The sequence below is a fragment of the Xenopus laevis genome, chromosome 1L (assembly GCF_017654675.1).
Source record: "Xenopus laevis strain J_2021 chromosome 1L, Xenopus_laevis_v10.1, whole genome shotgun sequence".
NCBI lineage: Eukaryota > Metazoa > Chordata > Amphibia > Anura > Pipidae > Xenopus > Xenopus laevis.
Window position 1 is genome coordinate 117,322,538 of NC_054371.1, and position 23,582 is coordinate 117,346,119.

The 23,582-nt window shown below is 37.8% G+C and overlaps 1 protein-coding gene across 4 annotated transcripts in view; it reads right to left on the bottom strand.

Moving 5' to 3' along the window:
• Window positions 1-5,049: 5,049 nt before the first annotated feature.
• coro2a.L (coronin 2A L homeolog) overlaps window positions 5,050-23,582 on the bottom strand; it is an 89,914-nt gene continuing 71,381 nt past the window's right edge. For 3 of the 4 annotated variants that reach the window (XM_041579524.1, XM_041579532.1, XM_041579529.1), the window contains exons 6-12: window positions 21,564-21,680; window positions 19,448-19,552; window positions 15,847-15,943; window positions 14,676-14,788; window positions 14,030-14,120; window positions 11,563-11,837; window positions 5,050-10,080 (exon numbers count right to left, since the gene is read on the bottom strand). In XM_041579524.1, coding sequence (XP_041435458.1) covers window positions 9,949-10,080; window positions 11,563-11,837; window positions 14,030-14,120; window positions 14,676-14,788; window positions 15,847-15,943; window positions 19,448-19,552; window positions 21,564-21,680 — 930 coding nt within the window. In that variant the 3' untranslated portion in view covers window positions 5,050-9,948. 4 annotated transcript variants of the gene reach the window in all.

Genomic DNA, 23,582 nt, shown 5'->3' on the forward strand with positions numbered 1-23,582 from the left:
GACAAGTTTTGCAGAAATTCTGAGAATGATACTACATACATTCATATTTTTCAGTTTTGCAAGTGAATAATAGTAATACTATTTTCTTAGTTCCTGTGCATTAATATTTGCAAATAAGTTGCTGTTGTGATCCCTGCGGTAATTGTTTTCTACTTTTAACTTACAAAATTAGTTCCATATGTAATCTGGCAAGGGTTGCCCAAACTTTTGCATTCCACTGTATATATTTATTGCCCAGACAGCATGCTGTTGAGCTTGGCAAGCCCTTATTGATTTTTGTACTGTCCACCACAATCATCCTATCCACTGACATTGATTCAGACAGAAAGGGCCAGATTTATAATGTACTGTCTCTTTAAACATTCGACTTTGACCATTCACCGTCTAAAACCTGCCGAATTGCTGTTTTAGCCTATGGGGGACCTCCTAGAACCTATTTGGAGTCAATTTGTGGACTTTGAAAAATCTTTTCTGAAAAACTTTGAATCAATTTCGATCTAATGCGCTATTCCTTCGATTCATACGATTCGAATTTGGCTGAATTCGGACCTATTAGATCGAAAACGGACATATTCGTCCCAAAAAAAACTTCGACTCAAGTTCGGTTGGTCTTTTTGAATTTCGAGGCTAAATATGCCCCAAAGAGTTCTAGGCTTATACATTTATTTAGCTTGAAAAAAAAATCCATACAGTTAAAATTTTTAGTTTTAATGAAATCTGCTAGTTGTTCCAAAGGAAGGCGAAAAACTCTATTTGAATTCTCTGTCTGATTTGCCTCTGAGGGGGAAAAGATTCCTCCCTGACTCCTAACAATTCCTAAAAATGCCTTTTCTTGAATAAATCTAATGTATGTGCTGGTACAGCCAGGTCAGGGAGAGAATTCTGCAGTTCCACATCACTCACCGTAAAAAGCCTTGTAAATATCTTAAAATGGAACCTTCTTTCTTTTAATCAGAATGGATGGCCTTGTGTTGGCTGAAAGGACCTACTGGTAAGTAAAGCATTTGAGAGTTTATTGTATATATTTATATATACAGTCATATGAAAAAGTTTGGGAACACCTCATAATTCTTTGGAGTTTTGTTTATCATTGGCTGAGCTTTCAAAGTAGCAACTTCCTTTTAATATATAACATGTCTTATGGAAACAGTAGTATTTCAGCAGTGACATAAAGTTTATTGGATTAACAGAAAATATACAATATGCATCAAAATAAAATTAGACAGGTGCATAAATGTGGGCACCCCAACAGAGATATTACATCAATACTTAGTTGAGCCTCCTTTTGCAAATGTAACAGCCTCTAGACGCCTCCTATAGCCTTTGATGAGATTCTGGATTCTGGATGGTGGTATTTTTGACCATTTGTCCCTACAAAATCTCTCCAGTTCAGTTAAATTTGATGGCTGCTGAGCATGGACAGCCTGCTTCAAATCATCCCATAGATTTTTGATGAAATTCAAATTGGGGGACTGTGACGGCCATTCCAGAATATTGTACTTCTCCCTCTGCATTAATATCTTTGTAGATTTCAAAGTGTGTTTAGGGTCATAGTCTTGTTGGAATATCCAACCCCTGCGTAACTTCAACTTTGTGACTGATGCTTGAACATTTTCCTGAAGAATTTCTTGTTAATGGGTTGAATTCAACCGACCCTCGACTTTAACAAGGACCCAGTCCCTAAACTAGCCACACAGCCCCACAGCATGATGGAACCTCCACTAAATTTGACAGTAGGTGTTTTTCTTGGAATGTGGTGTTCTTCTTGCTCCATGCAAAGTGCTTTTAGTTATGACCAAATAACTAGATTTTTGTCTCATCAGTCCAAAGCACTTTGTTCCAAAATGACTGTGGCATGTCTAAATTAGCTTTTGCATACAACAAGTGACTCTGTTTGTGGCATGAGTGCAGAAAGGGCTTCTTTCTCATCACCCTGTCATACTGATGTTCTTTGTGCAAATTGCGCTGAATTGTAGAACGATGTACAGATACACCATCTGCAGCAAGATGTTCATGCAGGTCTTTGGAGGTGATCTTTTGGTTGTCTGTAACCATTCTCACAATCCTCCGCATATGCTGCTCCTGTATTTTTCTTGGCCTGCCAGACCTGGGGTTTACAGCAACTGTGCCTGTGGCCTTCCATTTCCTGATTACATTCCTTACAGTTGAAACTGACAGTTTAAACCTCTGAGATAGCTTTTTGTAACCTTCCCCTAAACCATGATAATGAACAATCTTTGGTGTTGCCAGTAATCAGTATTCAGCAGTTACATGCATTCAAATTAGCAAAATTACAAGGGTACCCAAATTTTTGCACAGCCAGGTTTTCACATTTGATTTAATTTCATACAACTGAATACTGCTTCACTAAAAATCTTTGTTCACAAAACACCCCAATACTCAATGTTCCTGGGAAATAAGACATACCTCTGTTATCTTTTTTTGTTGAAATATGTATAAACTATAACAAACAAGGAAAATTTGTGCTCACCACTAATTTTTTAAAACCATTAGGCGGGGGTGCCTAATGAATCAGATGCAAATTGAGCATAGGACTGGCCAGATGTTCATTTAAAAGCAGTTTTGCAGTGGAAATCCCATCTTACAGCAGCTTAGTATTTGTGCTTCATGTATTGAGATCAGTTCAAGTTTGCTAGAATATGTTTTTACTCATCTACCTAGTTTCTTCACTGAGCAAATGTTTTGTCTGCTGGGGTCAGTGACCACTATTTGAAAGCTGGAAAGAACCAAAAGAAGCAGGTAAATGAGTTACAAGCTGTAGAAAAAATGAAGCCCAATTGAAAAGCTGCCATGCTCTAACATACTGAAACTTAACTTAAAGGCGAACCGCCACTTCAAAAGACCAACATTTATATTTGCCTTGTGACCAATTAGTTATTTCAACTGATTTACAGAACAATAAACTTCAGACTACTCGGCAAAGCCTAAAGTGAAGTGCCTCTTTAATGCAAATATGAACTTCCCCTTTAAGTCAGTTTTAGTCAGATCCCACTAGCAGAAAAGAAAGCTGATGTGTGACAGCCATGTTGTACCACAGTGTAGAACTGTATTTCTGTGTCTTTTTATGCTCTTTCCTAAATAGACCACATAGACAGGAGAGAAAGCTACATTATATTTGGATATAGTTTATATTTCTTTCTTGTGAACATGTCATGGAAGGATTGCAGCAGTAGCGTAACTAGCTTTTGCTGGGCCCCCCTTCAAAAAAACTTTCAGAAGGGCCGGCACACTCTATCTATCCCCATCCTCCCACACCTACTGCCAATGTCCCCTGACTCCGCCCATATCCCGCCCCCACTTGTACCCCCTTCCTCTCTGGCTGGGGAGGAGGGAATTTCTTATTAGCTATAGCTGAAGCAGACCCCACAGTCCGGGCCCCCCTGTGACTGAGGGGTCTTCTTCTTCAGTAGTTACGCCATTGGATTGCTCTGGGTTATTCCTGATGAAATTAGGCCATTTGCCCAGGGGCCAAAGCCTGGACATAGGTAGGGTTTAGTTAACAGTTTAGTCTTGCGTCTTCGATTGCACTCCTGCACAGCTATAAAGCACTTCAAGATCACACTTTGCTCCCTTGTTGCGCTATAAGCAGACTGGAGCTCAAATCTCTCGCAGTCCCCAGTGCTTCTGAAAAAATTAGGATGCAGCAAGCCTCTATGACCTTCACACTAATCCAGGCTTGGTTATAATTTAATGAATTTACTTACTAGTTTATTTTATTTTAATGAATGGCAATAAATTAGAAGTTTTATAGTAATGTCTTTACCTTTCTGCAACCACCGGAATTCAGCCTGGGATTACTGTGACTGCTGGAATATAGTAGAGCTTTTCCTCACCAGGTCTAGACTGGGATACAAAATAGGTAGTGGCATTTCAGGTACACAGAGGCCCAAACAGCCCCCCCCATAAGCCCAATAAGTAGTGACTGTCTATGATATCTTACAGCCAGGGGCATATCTACAGAGGAAGCAGACTCTGCGGCTGCAGGGGGGCCCCACGAGGCCCTGATTAATGAGCAATTTCAACATATGTTTGTTAAAAAAAAAGGACAACCTCTGGATATGTTGGGGGCCCTAAAATGAATTTGCTGTGAGGCCTAGTTACACCACTACTTACAGCAGCACCTCTGGCATTTGCCAGAATCCACACATTGCCAGTCTGGACCTGTCCCTCACTTGAATTTTTTGATGTGATATTTCCTTTTGGTGTAACTTTTTCTGCAGCCAGCACGCCAAATGCATCACATTTCTCCACTCTGGGCTAATAAGGGAGGAGGGAGTGATATAACCTTTGAATTTACTTTGGTGGCAAAATTTGGCGTAAAATGTCTGTTTAGGGCAGAAAATCATTAAACTGTAATTTTTTCTTACTCCACTCTAGGTGCTTGACCTTTACCTTTTTTGTAACGGCAAAAAAGTTGTAGTGATGCAATTCCACCATTTTCGATCGATCCGACGCGCTGCAACAAAACGGCTGCGTCAAATCGCATGCGGAGGAAATAAGATAAGTAAATCGATTGTCGGATGGTGTCGCAGCGTTGATCCGGATCAATGCTGCGACTTCATCCATTTCCATTACTTACCTTATTTCCGTTGCATGCGACTTGACACCGGCGTTTTGTTGCAGTGCGTCAGCTTGCGCTGAAAACGTCCTGTTGTCCTACCCTTTAACTTTGTCTAAATGGTGCTAATTACACCAAACGACAAATAGGTGTCAGTTGTACTCTAGATTTGTCTGGTGACATCTGATACTGGAAACAACTGCTACATCTGTAACGGCAATTTCATTTAATGCCAAACTGCAATAATATTCCTCGCTCCAATTTCAGTTTATTCCCCATTTGTAAATCCCGCCACAGAGACGTACTACGGCCGGACAATTCCTGTGTGTTTCTTCCCACTGAGCGAATTTTGCAGCGAATGATTTCACAATTCACTTTTCTCAAAATTGTTTGTATTTTATTATACTTTTAATTGTTTTTATATGTGAGCATTAAATGTAACCAACAAGAAAAACCAGTAAAAGCAGAAAAAAAATCCAAGGTTGATGTAATTATTTTTTTTAAATGTTACAATTAAAGCTTTTACAGAAGTATTGCAAAAATAGTCAAGTGCTAATTACATTTTCTTTGTTCTGAGGTTACATAGTAAAGCCGGGATTTACAACCAGGGATCCTTCAGCTGTTGCTTATTATCAAATCCCAGCCAAGAGCTGCTGCATGCTGGGAGTTGTAGTTCCTTTGTCAGTAACTGGAAGGTGTAGTTGAGCAGCAGCTGAAGGGGACGCGTGTTGCACATACCTGCCGTAAACAATGACAAATTTCTCTTCAAGTAATTTCTAGCAGTAAGCATAGTTAGAATTGGCTTGTAGTCATTTTTATTTTGTTACATCTCGTTCATAAAGGCATATAATAGAGATGAATCTTAAAAAATACACTTTATTTTATGTCGATTACGAATAATTTAAATATATTACTCAAAGTGAAAATATCTGTATGTAAAGCAAAGAGATCATGCATCATTAAAAACACATCCAGTTTTCCTTGGGAAATGCTTCTTTACTCAACCATTGTGGCTCTGGCCTGGTGTAATGAGAAGCCGGCAAGACTCAATTTATAGGGTGTAGGAACCGCGAGATCACTGCCAATATAACACAGCAGCACATTACTATTAATTTACTACAGAGCAGTGCTTGATGGACTTTTTCAGTTCCGTCCCTCTTTGGAGGTCCCATTTTTGTTTAGGCCACTCATAGCTCATAACAAGGATAAAGATCTTTATCACACATACAGGATACCGACCATAATTCCAAGAAAATTCCAAGAGAACCACTGCTATATTTGGAATGAGGCATCTATAATTGTCAGATATAATTGCATGCTACCTGTACACGGCCACTGGTGATGTAAACCGTTGCTTAAAGGAAACACTATCCTGTTTATAAATCACAGTTACTAAGGCACTGCAAACTGGGTTATGCAGGGAGCCGCCTCTGTTTATTCACCTTCATACACAACGGCCAATATACTTACAGAGCCAAACCCACTCCTACCTTTAAAAGTCATTGCCCACTGTGGGTAGGAGGTGGAGCTAGAGTTTTCTGTCACGGTGATCTCTGTGTGTTGCCCCCCATTACTTTTTTGCAGGGGGGCCCAGCGATGTCAAGCCACCCCCCCAACACCCTTGTTACTACTGTATCATGTTCCACTTCCTAAGCAACCAACCACCCAGAGTTGTGATAAAAACAGCTATGGCAATTCCGGTAGGCAGATGAGAGAAGAGGTACATGCATCTTCTGCCTACCCCTAGTTTTGGCCTTTTATATCATTTTTAGCTCTCACACGTGAAGCCATCTATTGGTAGCTTCCCACTTTTCCTAACATACTAGACTGGTGGCTATGGATAACAAGTGGACCTATGTTAGTTAAATAGAGCCTTTGGAGTGAAACCATATTCATTTGTTCCCTTACATACAAGCATTTCTTCATGTTTTTCCTTGCAGTGGACCTTTCATGCATTCCACCACAGGGACCCACATGAAGAAACGCAACCCGTTGCTTTCAATGAGTTTGTAGTCACTCTGATGCAGTGAAGCACCAAACGTAGATGGAACACAACTTGATGAGAAACAAACATGACCCCTCTCAAAAAGACTCAAGAGTGGAGGCCATGTGGCTGAGAATGATCACACCTTTAGGGCTCATATACAAGCAAGGGCATACCAGTCTGCAAAAGTTAGTTTAAATGCTCTTTACAAAGGTACTTGGGATATTCACACTCCTTGTCACTTTTACTTGGCATTTAGTACATAATTCCAGCTGCTTTGTAGAGTCATCCATAGGGTGTAAGAGTGACATGGGCTTAACAACTGACCCTCTTTGCATGTTGGGCCTACACACATAACTGATGCACACATTGGCACATAACGCCCAAGTTTCCAGCACTGACATCAAACGGGTAAATCACACATAAGCTGCAATGCAAACTACCACTATTGTGCTGGAATTCTGAGAAGTGGTGCATGCACTTTTGTCATTTGCTTTAGGAAATAAGTCTATCTGAGTGGTAAATATCCAGAAAAGCAGTAAGTGTTGGGCCTAGAGGCATTACAATCCTACAGTAGGGCACTCTCTACTTCAGATGTTCCCTCAAACGAAACCTAAGAATAAGATGAAAAAAAAAAAACCATTTGTAAAACTTATGAAGTCTAAAAGATATATGTGCCTGTTAGTGGGATCCTGGGAATTGTAGTTCCTCATCATTCTAGTAGTCTATTAGATTTACGTTTTATTCCAATTATACAGAATAAATGATTTTGAGGTCCTAACTAATAGTAAAAATAGTGACAGGGCAGGGCAGCCCTTACCTTACATGCGCTAACCTCCAATATACACTGGGCACAGTGACCTGACCACGTGGTTCTTCGGGATCCTAGTAGAAGTTATAGGCAACAGAGGCAGATCACTGGGTTATGGTGACCAATGCTAGAGCACATTGACATTGAGTGAGGAACACCTCACCAGAGTTCAATCATCAGTGATAAGACTTCTGTTCAGCAGAGAGTTTTACTTTAGAGATGCCTCTAGCTGCTAGACGAACATTATGTCAGTTGTTTATCAAGGAGCTTGTCCCACACCACCTTATCTACAATTAACAGTCCAGCACCACACAAAGGTAAAGGTGCAAGTTCTTGGTTGATTATTTGGAGGGATGTACTAAATATGGGCTTTGGATCAGGATTTCGTTGAATCTGAGCCTTTTTTCAGCAGAACTTGATCGAATCCAAGTGTCTAGCTGAATAGCAAACATTTTAACGTCTGCATGTGCAATTTAGGGTTCTGATTTGCTTTGGGATTGAGGCAAGTCCCCAAAAAATATGATTTGGTGCATCCCTAGGTAGTTCTGCTACATCACCATAGTGCAAAAAGGGAAGGGGTTGCAGAGTAGTGCATCAGCTCAGTATTATATTATGTACAAAGCAAGATATTACATTTATTTTCTTATACTAGGTAAATAATCTTATGCATTCCAAGCCTTCTGGCCTGATCACTTATAGTCTTATACCCATCTAACCACTGAAAGAGTGAGCCATTTACTTCTGCCTAGTGCTGATTTGCTGGTGGATTCAAGAAGCCCCCCCCCATCTCTATGGCTTTCTGTTCCTTTTGTCGCTCTACCAGTTTAACAAAGGACCAGCCACTTAACATCAAGATCTGGCTTGGTCTTCTTAGGACAGTTTGGCCAAATTGAAACCTGCAGGAACAGCAGGAGCATAGGCTACAGTTCCCTGAGTTATTGTAAGAGGGCAGTGTATTCCAACAAGCTATAAAATCCTTAAAGGACTACAACTACTGTGCCTGTTGCTGGCTCTCTCTCACCATAATGAAAACTATGGTAGAGAACTTTAGAGAGAACTACCTGCATATGTATACATAAGTAAGAACCTGATCACAGCTGCATAAAACTACTTGCCATTATCAGACTAGACAAATACACAGCTGCAGATTTCTAGTTATGGTACAAAGCAAAGACAACAGCAGGCACAATACATGTAAAAAAGGGGGTTCTACAGAAAGAGAAGAGAAGAGAGGAAGTGGCAGTTGGGTTGCTGGGAGTTGTAGATGAGGATCTCCAGTCACTTATCTCTATGCAAACGCCTTGTTACCTCTGTAATCATTTCATTTTATTTCCATCATTACTGGAGAGCTGCTAACAGTGCTTTGTGATAGGGGATTGACTCCACTCTCCATATAGGCACAGGTTGGTTATGCAGTTTTGCCTGGCTACACATTTGCTGTGGTTTTATAGAAGAGGAAAAAAGTTACAAACTTTGTTAAACAAACAGCCCTACTTTTTCCGTGTGCTCCCTGTATTGGCTCCAATATTTATAAAATTCAATGCCACCGAAATCAGGAATGCTAAAAACTATAGGTGTATGACAACTCTTTCAATGTGCAGACTTATTAAGGCAATAAAAGACTCTGCTATTCTTAGGTTTTCTCACCTATCTGAGATACTGCTAGAACAATCTTTGTGCCCAGCACTTCTGAGCCATGTCCTGGGACAATATGGGCTACATGGGTCTTGAGGGATGTTTCATTCCTACTGTCACCTTCAAAATTGGCCACATTCATTGATGCAGTTAAACCATGCAAGGCTGAAGAAGTGTCTTTGTATGTGAGGACCTACATATAGTCCTTTACACAAGGGTTGTGTCAAAACTGCACTAAAATTAATTTTTTTTTTAACAGTATTCGACCTTTGTGTACACCATGGAAGAAAAAGTATGTGCTCAACTTAGGCTCTATGAAATATGGTCAAAAACATATGCAACTGAGCAATCAATTACTGTAGTTTATAACTGTTTTTACATAGATACCCCTGCTCATTCAGTAAATGCACTGCAAGGACCACAGTGTAGATCTGAATAGCAGCTCCCCAGCTAGGAAGCAGAGAGTGTGTGATTGCAGAAACGTGCAGTAGGTGCAGATTTGAATGTATTCTTTCCTTCCTGACATCCAATCAATAAAGGCATCACAGAAAACCCATCAGGCTTTTTAAAAGCGCTGCTCCTTAGCAATCGGGCAAGTTTATGGCCCACTAATTTCCGGGGCTTTCACAGGCAAGCGAAGGTCAGGCTAATCATTCTTAAGAAATAGGGTTTTGGTTCACTTAAGGCAGATGCGTTTGTTTTCAAACGAAAATTCCCTCATTTTATAGCCATAGTCCCCTTAGTATTAAAAAACCTTTGATTGCAGTTTGTTCAAATATAACATAAAAAAAAGCTTAAAACAGATAATAAAAGATGATAAATATTATGTGCACCTTGTAGCATTGCTACATATCTGAAAATTACATTTTACATAAAAATAGTATAGAGGCCTTTTTTTTCTTTCAATGTTACATTCTAGTGGCTGTGGGTAGATGATAGTCAATAGCTGGCTGTACTGTTGCGCTTGTTCTTGATTTCCAACTCTAATTGTTTGATCTGAACGTCCCTTTGATTTATTTGGTCCCGTAACCTGCGGATTTCTTCCTGCTGCTTGTAGAACATCTGTAACAGCTGCAGAGACAAGATGATTAAACTTTATTGGACATTATGCTCATAAAACTGCTAATACCCAACACCACTGTCATTCATGTTTTAATATGGGGCACCTCTGACCCAATACAGTATCTGCACGCTACTAATCAGCTATTAGCTTAAGCTAACCAGATATGTATAAATGATATAATTCTATACTGTCTAATCTTCAGCATATTTCTTTTTGTTTTCTTTTTGACTAAAAGGTTTAGCTGAGTGCCTTTCACACAGTGCTCTGTTCCTATTGCTTTCAGACATGCCCCTATTCACCCAATTTATACCCAGACTCACAATATGTCCCAAACTCCACCCAATTCTGTGAGCTTAAATTGGGGCAACTGGGTGGTAAACCATAAATACACCAGTAAACCCTCAAAGTAATACTGAGTCCACTGTCAAAAAAACACCATTTCTTTTCATCTATTGTGTACACATGGGCTTCTGTATCAGACTTCCTGCCTTCAGCTTAAACCTCCAGGGCAGGGCTTGAGCATGCTCAGTTTGCTCCTCTCCCCCTCCCTCCTCCCCTCCCTGCTGTAATCTGTGCCCAGAGCTATGGGTGAGCAGGGAAAGACTCAGACAGGAAGTGATGTCACACCAAGCTACTAATGCAGCTGATATCCTAAACTGAAGAGAGCTTCTAAAACTGTTTACTCAGGTATGGTAAAGCATTCTGCAAAATAAATATATAGCTTGCACCATTCTGGCTAATCTTTTGCCAATAGCTTTCCTTCTTCTTTTAGTACAGCATGTTAGTTTTCGTAGGATCAGCATTCTTTAAATTCAGTTAAATCAGCTAAGGGATGCTTTACGTGGCACTGCCGTGGAGCCACACCCAAGACAAAGATGAGCTGTTGCAGTCAATAAAGGTTTTTATTAAAGAAATCAGAGTGCTGTCGTAAGAAATACATGGTGTGTGAAGGATTTACACCTTTTTAAGTAGCTATAGTAAAGCAATTGCTGTTTACTTGGACTTGGTTCCAGCTTTGTATGAAAAGCTGAGATAGGGACTACAAACCAATTACTTGGCTGCACCGCAATTAAAAGTACAGCCAATCCCTAGTAACCATTTGGACTTTGTTCTACTTTCTTTTTCAGATGACATTTTGACATCATGGTGGAAAAACCAACACTTTGGTCCTGACCGGTTAGTGTCCTTGTTTGTAAAATATGTGCTAGTATTCACCCAAATAAAGAGTGCAAGTGGAGAATGGAGACATAGATAGATTTTGGCTGGGGAGCTTACCCCATTTATTCTGCCTGTTATTCAACATTTTGGAGGGGGCACTCCCTCTTTAGTCAAGTGCAATTTTTGGATGTTGCCTTACATCTATGGGACCTAGCACCACAGGAAAACATTCAAGGGTTAGTGCAGCTGTACACTTTGTTTTATGCTCCCAAATATACAAGAATATAAAAAGCCTGTCATGAGAATTAACCAACAGTAATCACATATTTTACCTCATTTTCAGTTTTGGGTGGTGGACACTCAAAGATGTCAAATCCATTAGACATTGCTTGCTTGGTGTCTTGGAGCCTTTCAAATGCTTTTTTATTGCTCCGGTCCTCTCTTATGATCTCTGTTTTGTACTCTATCTCCCATAATGTCTTTGTGGGCATCTTCACTTCATGCACTAGTTTTGGCTCCTTTATAGGAAACTTAGGTTCCTCCCTGGTCACTTCTACTTGACATGGAGCTGATTTTGATCCTGGCTTTAATGATACCAGAACAGGACCTAAAGAAACACACACATATCAGTATCATGTATCAGTTTTGCTCCGCTTCTAATAGATTTATTTATTGGAAATTTCTAGCACACGTCTGTTGCTGAAATACCATTACATGAAAACAGATGTGGCACAATCTTGGTTGCAGTTAAATGATTTTGATGTGTATATGCAGTAAGTGGTGCAGAAAGAATTATGCACAGAAATGCAAGACACAATTTGCATTTTTTACCTAGCATGGTCAATAAATAGAGCAAAAAAATCCATTTACCATGCAGTTAGTTTGCACTGACACATTTAATTGTGTCCCCAAGTGTTTGGGAGATTAAATAACAGTAACTGGTCACTTGCAGGTCTATTTATGTTCAGCCTGATGGCTCACACTAAGGAAATTCTGGTAGGTCCCATTATTACTATGGGTTCTCCTGGACATGGATTTTTGGATAAGCAGCCGTGCCACATTTGTGCTCTTTAGAGAAAAAATATATTTGATATTGCGCACAGTAACTGAAAGATCAGGAGCAAACAGCCATTTGCTTGTAGCCAGTCACTCCAAGCAATGCATAGGAGAATATGTTCTTTCTGTATATTGAAAATAACTAGGTATCCATTTTCACCAACATACAGTACAGACGTGATTTTCATCAACATCTAGCTGTGTTGGTATTCCCATTGTTACCACTGGAGGTGCTTCTTACCTCCATAACACTGGAAGGGGCCTAGAAAAGGTGGAAGCATGAAATCTGCTTTGCGTCCAACCTGCTCCTTGTTCCTGCAATGTTTTATCAACAGTATTGTTGTTTGCATTACAATAATGCAAATGATTAACTCTCCTACTGTAATTTAAAAATAATGCTCAGTATGCTTAATGCACTATGCTTTTTTTTCCATGTATATGTAAGAAATATTCATAGGTATGATCACTCACTGAGAAAAAACAGGCTACCAGAGCAAACAATTGTTCTATAAAGGAATCCTGGTTGTTCTGAAATCAGCCAGACAAATATATAGGGGAAGAGAGGCTCCTTACTCTGCTTAAAGGGGCCATGTTAAATTAGATACACAGAGAAGGAGTACATGTATTTACAGGCAGAGATAACATTGCCCATATCTGATTATGAGCATTTAAATGCATGCGTGATTCTGCACTTTCAAAAAATAGTATTTAATCTTTTTTACATGCATGCTTTTTGGATATTGAAGATATGTATATTTGCATTACTATATATGAGAGGTAGCCACAATATTGCTGGGCTCAGCTGAAAGCATACCCTATACACTACAGAAGCACATGCTTTAAGAAATTCCGTGTGTAAAGACAAATTCTGTTGTGTGTAAACATCAGCATCATGTAGGTCTTGAAAACAATATATTTTCCTGGTTTTAGGTAAGAAAGGGCATTCTGAGGAATGTATTTTGTCCTCCATCTAGATCTATCCCCCAGCACTTTAGCTGGGGGTAGGGCCGTAGAAGCATGAAAGAAATAGCTTGTTTCACCATGGACACTTACTAAGATTTCTTAAAAGCATTTTAATGCATTCATGTCTGCCCTCGCTCTTAACCTGTGCTCCCTGTCCCTCAAGAATTAGGCATGGAAATAGACATCCGTGCTTGGTACAAGAGAAATCTATATAATATGTGACTTTCTGAATGCTGAGCCGTAGGCTGCCTTACTGCAACAGATTAGTAATAAGTGTGTATGATATACAGTGCTATTAGTTTACACAATAAAATTCGTTATTGCTACATCATCACACGTCATTTGCTTAAAATAACATTAAAGGGATACTGTCATGGGAAAAAACAGTTTTTTTTACATGACCAGGGGCAGCTGGGAAATTGACAAAATGTCTAGCCCCATGTCAGATATCAAATTGAATATAAAAAATCTGATTGCTCTTTTGAGAAATGGATTTCAGTGCAGAATTCTGCTGGAGCAGCACTATTAACTGATTCATTTTGAAATTTTTTTTTTTTCCATGACAGTATCCCTTTAAAGTGCAAATGAATAACATCTCCTTCTACTCAATTCACTAACATCCCTTTGTATAATTAGTTTCTTGAGAGCTGTGACTAATTTGCCACCTTACTTTCTCTGATAAATGCTCACGGGGGAGGGGCTTTGGAGAGTTAAGGAGCAAGCAAGAAGGAAAAGCAAGTAAGTGCTATGATAAGGCAACTTAAGATGTGCCTGTCTGACCTCGGTTAATTCCACTCAGCCATTCATGTGCAGTAAGAGCTGGCTGAGTTCCTGTTGTCATTGGATAAATGTCTTCCTGGTACGATTCTGACTGGAAAACACAAAGGAAGTTCTCGATTTAGAACAAATGAAATCCCCTGACATCATATTTAATGTAATATATATTGATTTGAATGCTTCATAAACAAAAATCCTCCAGCTGCTACTGACAATGCAGCTATTTTTGGTAATGCTGGACTATGTAGAATTGGCAGTTTTAACATTCCTACACCTACATGTTTCTCTGTGCAGTTTGGATATGACCCATTGAGTCGTGGCCACTATATGTGGTTATTCAGCCTTTGCAAACAATAGTAAGCAATAGCAGAAATAGCTGCTAGAAAACATTTATAATTTGAATTCATTTTGTACACCTGCACATCTGTTTCATATACAGCTGTCAGTTTCTTTTATTTTGAAAATCTTTTTCAAAATTGATATAGCAATATAAAAAATACATTGCTTTCAGTGTTGCCTACCAAACGCTATGGACAAATATATGAAGACTTCACTGTTTTTTTTTTCTAGACGTAAACAATCAGAACAAAAACAGCAAATACAAGCCTACACAAGTAACAAACGAGATAGAAATATTAGTTCTTCTTACCCGTCTAGGCACAATCATTGACACCGGCTCGATAAGACTTTTTATAGTGACTAGTTTGTAGAACCTAAAGACTTCACAAGTTGATACATCGACCCCCCTCTTTGGCAAAGCACCTAGGAAAAGTATATATTAACATTTTAAAATATGTCTGAAATCCTGGTACTTACAGTCCTCTACAAATAAAGTTTGATAATATTTGTGGTTTGATGTGTAACATGTTGCTTGACACGATTATTCTTAATATGGAGAGAAAGAGCCAATCACAGCCCTTATTTAGCAACCCCTGTGAATGTTATTTACACTAGTGTGGCTCCCCAGGACTCAGGAGGGTGCATGTTGATAACCATGTGTAGATACAACTCCATTCAGAAGAATGGTGCCTGACAGTAGTGTATAATCTTTTGCAGCAGTTTTTGCACTTTGCATTCCCCCTTAGTAAGCTGTCAATGAGCCCTACAGTATGTAAATATATTTTACAAGGAAGATGTAATTGCTATGTACAGGGAACTGTCATTCCATTATTACCTGTTCCCAAGCCATTAGGCTAATGGGACACAAGGCATTTGTGTATTTATGTGAACTGCTGGTTATGACTAGTGGTCAGTAATGTCTAGACTCTAAGGGGGTTATTTATCAAGCTCTGAATATCCGAACCTTAAATAATTCATAGTTTTTGGAGCAAAAAAAAAAAAAAACTTTTTTGAGATTTATTAAAGTCTGATGGTCTAAAAACTCTGAATCTAAAACCCCGGCAACTAAAAGCTCTCAAGATCCTGTATAAGTCAATGGGGAAGGTCCCAGTGTCTGCGCTGATGTCCATACCAATATCCGATGATTTTTGGGTTATAGCGCAAAAAACTCAGAAAGCTCCGAAAAAATTTCGGAAAACTCAAAACAATTCTGAGTTCTGAAAGCTCCAGAGTTTTCCCGACCCTATTTTTTCAAGCCTTTTTCTTCATAAATAAGGTCTATTCGGGAATTCGGAGTTGCTTGGAGTTAGATATTAGAAATACTCTAATATTCTATTCCTCTAATAAATACGGAGCTTGATAAATAACCCCTTAACTGTTTCTAATAATTCCTGGCAGAATGACTTAGTTAGCTCTGTCGGTTACTTTGCTACTAAAAATGTAATTGTTGTGAACTTTTTGAAATGACAGAAATGATTTACCAATTCCTTTTTGAGGCAAACTGGATCTGAATTCATTAAGGTACTGCAAATAAGGCTTCTGAGAACAGACTTCATAATATCGGATGTTTCCATCTCCCTGGATAAAGAGAGAGATGTAGATTGTGAAGTTATTCGTAACAAAATTGTTACAAAAAAACTCTTTATACTGTCAAAAGCATGTTATGGAGTGGCGGTGTTCCTAACCAGGAATTGCATGATTATATTTATACCTGTATATACAGTTTTTCTACCTGCTTTTCAACAGAACAACAGAACAAGGAATCTTCTTGTGCAGCCAAATGACTTCTGCTGCAACTCTCAGGAGTGAGCTAGTGTCTTCAAAGAGTTGCACTGCAATAGGACAGTGAGGACTAGGTTTGCAAATCAATGCAACAGAAGATATAGGGAATAATGTACTGTAATCGTTGGTGTAAGATATAAGCACCAATGGGTTCATTCATCAAAGCTGCATGCTTTTATATAGGCCATAAAAAAACAAGGTTTCTAATATGCTTAAATCCTCAAAGGGATTGTTCACCTTTAAATTCATTTTAAGTATGATGTAGAGAGTGATATTCTAAGACAATATACAATTTGCTTTCATTTTTTATTTGTGGTTTTTGAGTTATTTAGTTTTTATTCAGCAGCTCTCCAGTTTACCATTTCCAGCAATCTGGTTGCTAGTATCCAAATTACGCTAGCAACCCTGCATTGATTTGAATAAGAGACTGGAATATGAATAGCAGCGGCCTGAATAGAAAGATGAGTAATAAAATGTAGCATTAACAATTTTTTTAGATGGCGGTCAGTGACCCCCATTTGAAAACTGGAAAGAGTCAGAAAAAGATAAATAAATAATTCAAAAACTATAAAATAAATAAATGATGAAGACCAATTGAAAAGTTGTTTAGAATTGGGCATTCTATGACATATTAAAAGTTAACTTAAAAGTGAATTACCACTTTAAAGCAGGAACATAGTTTCTTCTAGTCTACAAGTTTCATTGAGTCATGAAAAATAGTTAAAAAACATAGTTAAAAAACAGCCCAGTGTAGTTAAAGTTCCATGGCATGAGATTGAAGGCCAAGTGCTCTAATACAGGTCATGGAACACAACACACAAGTTCAGTGAGTCATGTGACACATTACATCACTAAGCACCATTTACAGGAATATAATTTAGAGGATATTATTGGCTTGGGTACTATATTCAACATAGCAACCAAAAAGAGACCTAACGGCCTGTCCCTTTTGTATGCATATTTATAGGAATATAACGGCCTCTCCCTTTAGTATGCATATGGTATCATCCTCCAGTTTGGAAATGCACTTGCATACACTTGTTCCTTAGCTGAGTGATTGAACAGATCCATAGACAAATCTGTAGGATCAGTGTAGTTTTGCACTGATATCATGCCAATCTTCTTGGGTCAGATGGTTGTATATTAGGCCTATATATGTGGCTAGCGCAAACAAAAAACCTACAGCAACATCCCAGAGCAGTCTTGGGTTTCAAAATGTAAAATTGAGTGGCCCTGGGGCTAAACAATTAGGCAAGATACATTATAAATTATTATTTATCCTATCCTTTTACAAACAATATGCTTATCTCAGAATCTCTAAACTTTGCAAAGAAATGAGCTAAGTTGTAACTGCAGCAGCTGCCATACAGGTTCCAGAATAGCTCTAGGGCTCACCTGTGACAGCGATTAAGAGAACAGCTAATAACGGAGTAAGTTATTGTTTCAGAACTTAATGATGATAAATAGAAGTGAAATGCTCAAACTCATGGGCAGTTGTCAACCAGCTCTGATAAAACCGAACAGATTAGCAAAAAAAAAAAAACCTGTCTGTGTGGATCTTAAAGAAAAAAATGAACCCGGCATGGTTTTGCTTTCTGAAACAATGAAAAGTCAGCTCCAGACATTTAAAATTAATTTAATTGTACCTTTGCCCTTTTTCATCAATTCACTAGTGTCACAATAACACTACTCACTATTCAGGCTTCACAGTTGCAGTGTTATACCCCAGCACTAGGGAACATCCACAACTTGTCAATGGGATTAAGTAGGATTCCATAGGGAATGACGGTGGACGCTTCTATTTCTTTAAAGTGGTTGTTCACCTTCCAAACACTTTTTTGCAGTTCAGTTGTTTTTAAATTGTTCCCCAGAAATACAAACTTTTTTCAGTTGATTTGCATTTTATAGCTTTTTACTATTTTTCCGAAATTGTTATTGTCACTGACGTCTGGCAGCCGATAGAAATTTGCTACATTAGTTGATACATTTCTCAGTAGGATCTCTGGAGTATTAGCAACTATTGTATCAATTCTAACAGCTGCCTTTAATGAAACTCAAGGATTCTGCTCAGCAGGGACAAAGATAAGACTTGTATCAACTAAATGTATCCATTTAGAACAGTTTATAGATTCAGTTACGCCCCCTGAGCTGATTCAGAAAGACATGAGAAGGTGAAAAATGGCAACAAATCGTAAAGTAATAAATAATAAAGTATTATTAAATTAAAATACATTTTGTCCCACAAACTGCATTTTATTCTAAATTAACAAGAAAACGGATGTTGCGGGGTCCCCCTGAGGCTCGGCGCAGCTACTCACTAACTTTCCCAGTGTTTCCCACAGTGTTTAAAACATCTTGTAAGCAATTACATGAAAAGCTACTAACAGATGAATCCAACAGCTGATCTGAAACCATTTGCTACACTTACAGAGATTCATTCATTTCTTGTTAACATTTACAGTTCATGTTTTGTGACTGATTTTAGTATCAGAAACAATAAGAAGCACTTATTATATGAGATAATGAATCTATTCCAGGTTCCCCTATAGACTTCAAATCAGCTGAATCCTTCATAAAAGATTTGACTGAATCCCAAAATAGTGCATATGGTGTATCCCTACTTTGTATTAATTTCTTAAATCAGTATCTCAAAGATATTCCTTCATCTTTGCAGCTTTCTCTCTCCCGCAAAGCTTATACAGTGAAACCTCAATTTTACATCCCCTGATTTGAAGTTTTTCCTCACTGGTCCTATCAATCCAGAATACATACTACATACTACATTTCCCTGATTTTACATTTTTCCTGGATTTTACACAGTTTTTTTCTGGACTCCTGAAAAATGTAAAATGGGGGTTCTATGGTATACTGGTTTGTTCCTTGGAACACTCTGGACCAGTACCGTGTTGCCTATTAGTTATATTAGATGGCATCACCACTGTGTCCTAGCCTAAAGGCTATTGAAAACAATACATTAAAAGTGTAATCGGACATCTATGACATGATGAATATCACATTATAAAAACTTCCATTATCAAAGCCATTGAGCATATTTGGACTGCTGCTTTTTCAGAGAATTGAAGGAGATAGAGCCACATACACGAGTAACATGAATACACCACACTCAATTCAAGCACAATAGTACCTAAATCATTTTCAGAATGTACGTTTTTTAAGTACAAATACAAAACTGATATTGTACTGATTATGTCCCTGTAGTCGCTGACTCGTGCATTCTTGACATTGCATCTTTAAAATACATGTCCATACTAAGCACAGATTAAAGCTACTGATACATACCTTTCCCACAATATACAGCATGTTGGTGTCACAGTCATAGAATGGGAAAATCAGCCCAGAGGAGCCATCTAAATCTTCTTGATGTAAAGGCACAGATAGATCATTCTGCATTTTAAAAAAAAATTAACTGTCATTAATTCACATTGGCAAGTGCTGCTTATTCTTATCCTTATTATTGCTGATTTCTTTTTTATTTTCCTGAAACCTCCAAATTACAGGAAGGCCTTCTCCCATAGAGTCCATTTTAAGAAAATAATTCTAATTTTTAAAAATGATTTCCTTTTTCTCTGTAATAAAAAACAGTACCTATACTTGATGGTAACTAAACTGCATGAATCCATATTGGTGGCAAAAATAATCCTGTTTATTTAGGGGAGTTATTTATCAAAGGTCGAATTTCAGAGTTTTCAATTCCTCAAATGAACTCACAACACGAATGGTTTCTTATTTAAGAAAAAACTTGAATCAGCGAGTTCGAGATTAACAACTGGAAAACTCTAATTGATTGAATTTTCGGGGAAAACCCTGGTTCAAGGGACCTCTACCATTGACTCCTACATGACCTCAACAGATTTTAGATGGTGTATTTTCAGATTCAAGCTATTTCCAGGGTCAAGGTATAATAAATCTCGAAAGATACAAGTTTTTTTTCGTTTTAAAAACTGTCAAAAATATATTTTTTTTAACCTGAAAAGTTTATTTTTGACCAAAAAACTCAAAAACTCAATTTTTTATGGAAAACACAACTCGATCCTTAATAAATCTGTCCCTTAATGTTTAAATGATTTAAAGCAGATTTAAGGTATGAAAATTTATGGAAAGATCCCTTTTCCTAAAATCTATGTATATGTACTAAACCAGACAATTACAGGCAGTTTAGTGGTTCAGCAGGCATTCAGCATTAGTCTTGTATGGATCAGAGTCACAGCCTATACAACATGTTAAACAGTGTACAGTGTACAGATTGATTTTACATATGTATCATGGCCACTATGCTATTTGTAATTTTGAAAATATGCTGGGACATTCTGAAAGTGTGTTTAAAGCTGGTTCGTTTCTGTATTTAAATAAAATTGCAACAGGACATGAAAAATAATTTTTCTTTAACAGAAAAAAAGGAAAATTGCTCTAGCATGCACATTTTTTGTGTTTTTCTAATACAGCTGTCACTAGTTTACAGAGCCATAAAATGCACAATATATTTAACTAGCAGGAAGTGCTTTCTTTCTGTACAAATTACATCTAATAAAACTACCAGTTAATCTTTGATTTAAACAGAGAGCCTAATTTAAAGCAGTTTAATAATCCTTGATAATTTTCCCAAATTCTGTCTAATGCCTTAAGCCTTTCCAGGTCTCAGCACCCCTGCAGATGACACAATGGGGCTGAATGCTGAAGGATTTCCATCAGTCCCAATCATATTATTTAAGACTTACCCGACTAGCGAGAACATTTTACTGGCAGTCAGGAAAGTATTTAAAAAATGTGTCAGTTCCTCAGACATTCAGTAGAAAAGGTCAATAAAAAGTAATTAATGTGAAAGTGATATCTTACCTACATTGCCATCGCTCCAATAATTTATAGAATTATGTAGAGAGAATTCATACTATAACTCATAAACACTGACGACATAGGACCAGATTTATGAATAAACATTATGAAACAATCCAGTTGATCCATAATGATTGCTGGAATGTATTAATACAAATATCAATACTACCCCTTTAACAGAATTTTAACAAATACATAGAACAGGTAGTTTGTTTAAAATAGCAATTTTCTAAAGGCTCAAACAATGATAAATACTGATTTTAAACAAATTGCTCAAATAGGCAAAAGGGGTGCTGCTAGATTCCTCATTTGAAATGTGATAAATCTGCTCCATAATATGCCAGTGGTTCTTTTAATAAACATATTTGTTTTGCTACAGATACAATGGCAGGTTTAATATAGAATTTATAGGTTTATAATATATTTTTAAAAAACTGATGGGCCTATAAAATCATCATTTTCCTCTAATCCAGACAATGTAATGTCAGAAAATAGCATACCATACTCAAAAAGTCCTTCTCTAGTGTTTTGCTTCCTAACCCACTATGAATTACTGCACACTTACTTGATCCCATAGGGCAGCTTGTCTGTTATTCCACCTGGATGTCCCTGAAGATAGCAGCATTTTCATGTTTCCCAGAAACAACACTTTGCTGGCTTTGTGAGTTTTGCAATTGGACTCCTACAAGAAAACAAGACCAAATAATGTATGGTGGAAATACAAAACGTTGATCAAAAACTTTGTATCATGCCTTGAAACACAAGAAATCATAGAGACACGCTGACAGCCTTAATTACTATTATTATTAAATAATATTAAATAGTGAACTGAACAATTTACGAATCAAATTATATACAAACCATTAACCACCTAAAACTATTTTGAAACTGTACACCATTTTTAAAAGTATATGACACAACTCAACAAAATACTTTTAAAGGAAAAGGAAAGTCAACAATCACTGGGGTGCCAAAAGTTAGGCACCCCCCAGTGATTGTTTCCACCCCCCAGTGATTGTTTCCTAATACCGTGGGCTAGTGCTTCTTTCGGCAGAAAATTGCCCCTGCCTAAGGTACTTCTAGCAAACACCACAAAGAAATCCTCTTTTTTCTTTCTTTGCATGAGTGTGCTTGTGCAGTTGAGTGAAACACTGAAATGTAACAAAAAAAAAGCTTGCTTTTTAACTTTACTGCACATGCATTGGCTCCAGGAATTTGAAGAAAGAAAAAGTGGAAGGATTGGTCCTTGTTCGATGAGAAGAATCTGGACCAGGGCAGTTTTCTGCTAACAGAAGCACCAGCCTGGGGTTTCAGGTGGTTACAGTCAGTTGGGGGTGGCTAACAAATGTCATTTTAAGAGCTAGGACTGGTAGAACAATTATTGTCTGGCATTTAAATTCAGAGATGAAAAATGTGCTTATAAAAAAAAATACTTGCAAGGGCAATGATTTCAAAATTTGGTTTGGGATTTAATCTTTTTCAGCAGGATTCAGATTCAGCCAATGTAATTGCCTGGACAAACCGAATCAGAATTATTTTTCATATGCAAATTAGAGTTTGTTTTAAGTTCCTGATTCAGCCAAATCCCAAAAAAAGTGTCTCCAGTGCATCCTTAGTCAAGACAAGAGTAGTCAGTAACCAAGAGATTCTTGGTTCAAAATCCAGCAGAAAAATCCAGAAGGAGCTGTGGATCCTCCCATTTCTACACCTGCTAATGCCTCATTCACTCTCCAAGATTTTGCACTGGCAGATGAGACTGACCATTTGAACCAGTGTGCACAGGCGGTCAGACCATATGGTCAAAATCAGGACAATTAAATCAGGCATACATGGCAATCTTAAAATATGTATTTATTTCACATCTCAGCAAAATTCACCCCAGAACTGGTTTTATGGAAAATGCATGTTTTTTCACACTTTGTTGCATATTTGTTGTTTTATTTCCCTGGTGTCAGTGAACCTGCTGTTTAAATGGAAATAAAGTAAATGGAAATAATCTTCTATAAAACAGGAAATCCTTCATACAGAACTGTTTGATAGACATTTCATTATTAAGCCACTAGAGTGTTCCTTGGTTGTTCAGAAGAGCAAGTGCTACAAGGAGACTGCTTTTCCTGTAGCCATCATATATATATAGAAGCCAACATGTACTGATGGTATTTGCTGTTCTATATTGAGCAGCTAAGAAAGGCTCTTTATTAGTAATTGATCAAAGTCAATACTCATCACAAGTTCTTTTAGAGAAAGCCATTACACTGAGTTTCTCCAGCTTAATTATTAATAAATATACTCTACGCTCAATCCAAATTTGCAGTAGCTACAATCTATGGAAACATTTAGGCTAATGGATAATGCTTTATGCCTGCACAAATGCTAATTTTCAGGTTTGGGTAATGCAATAATGCCCAAGCTATGGTTGATAAAGAGGGTTTCTGTCTTATTTGATCTTACTTTGTTTATGTAACAACATCAAGGAATACATTTTGAAAGCTAAGGTATCCATCTTTCCCCCTTGTCCAAATCCAACTATTATACTCTAAACTGATAAAAGGTATTTGAATGCAATCTAACATCAACATTTTCC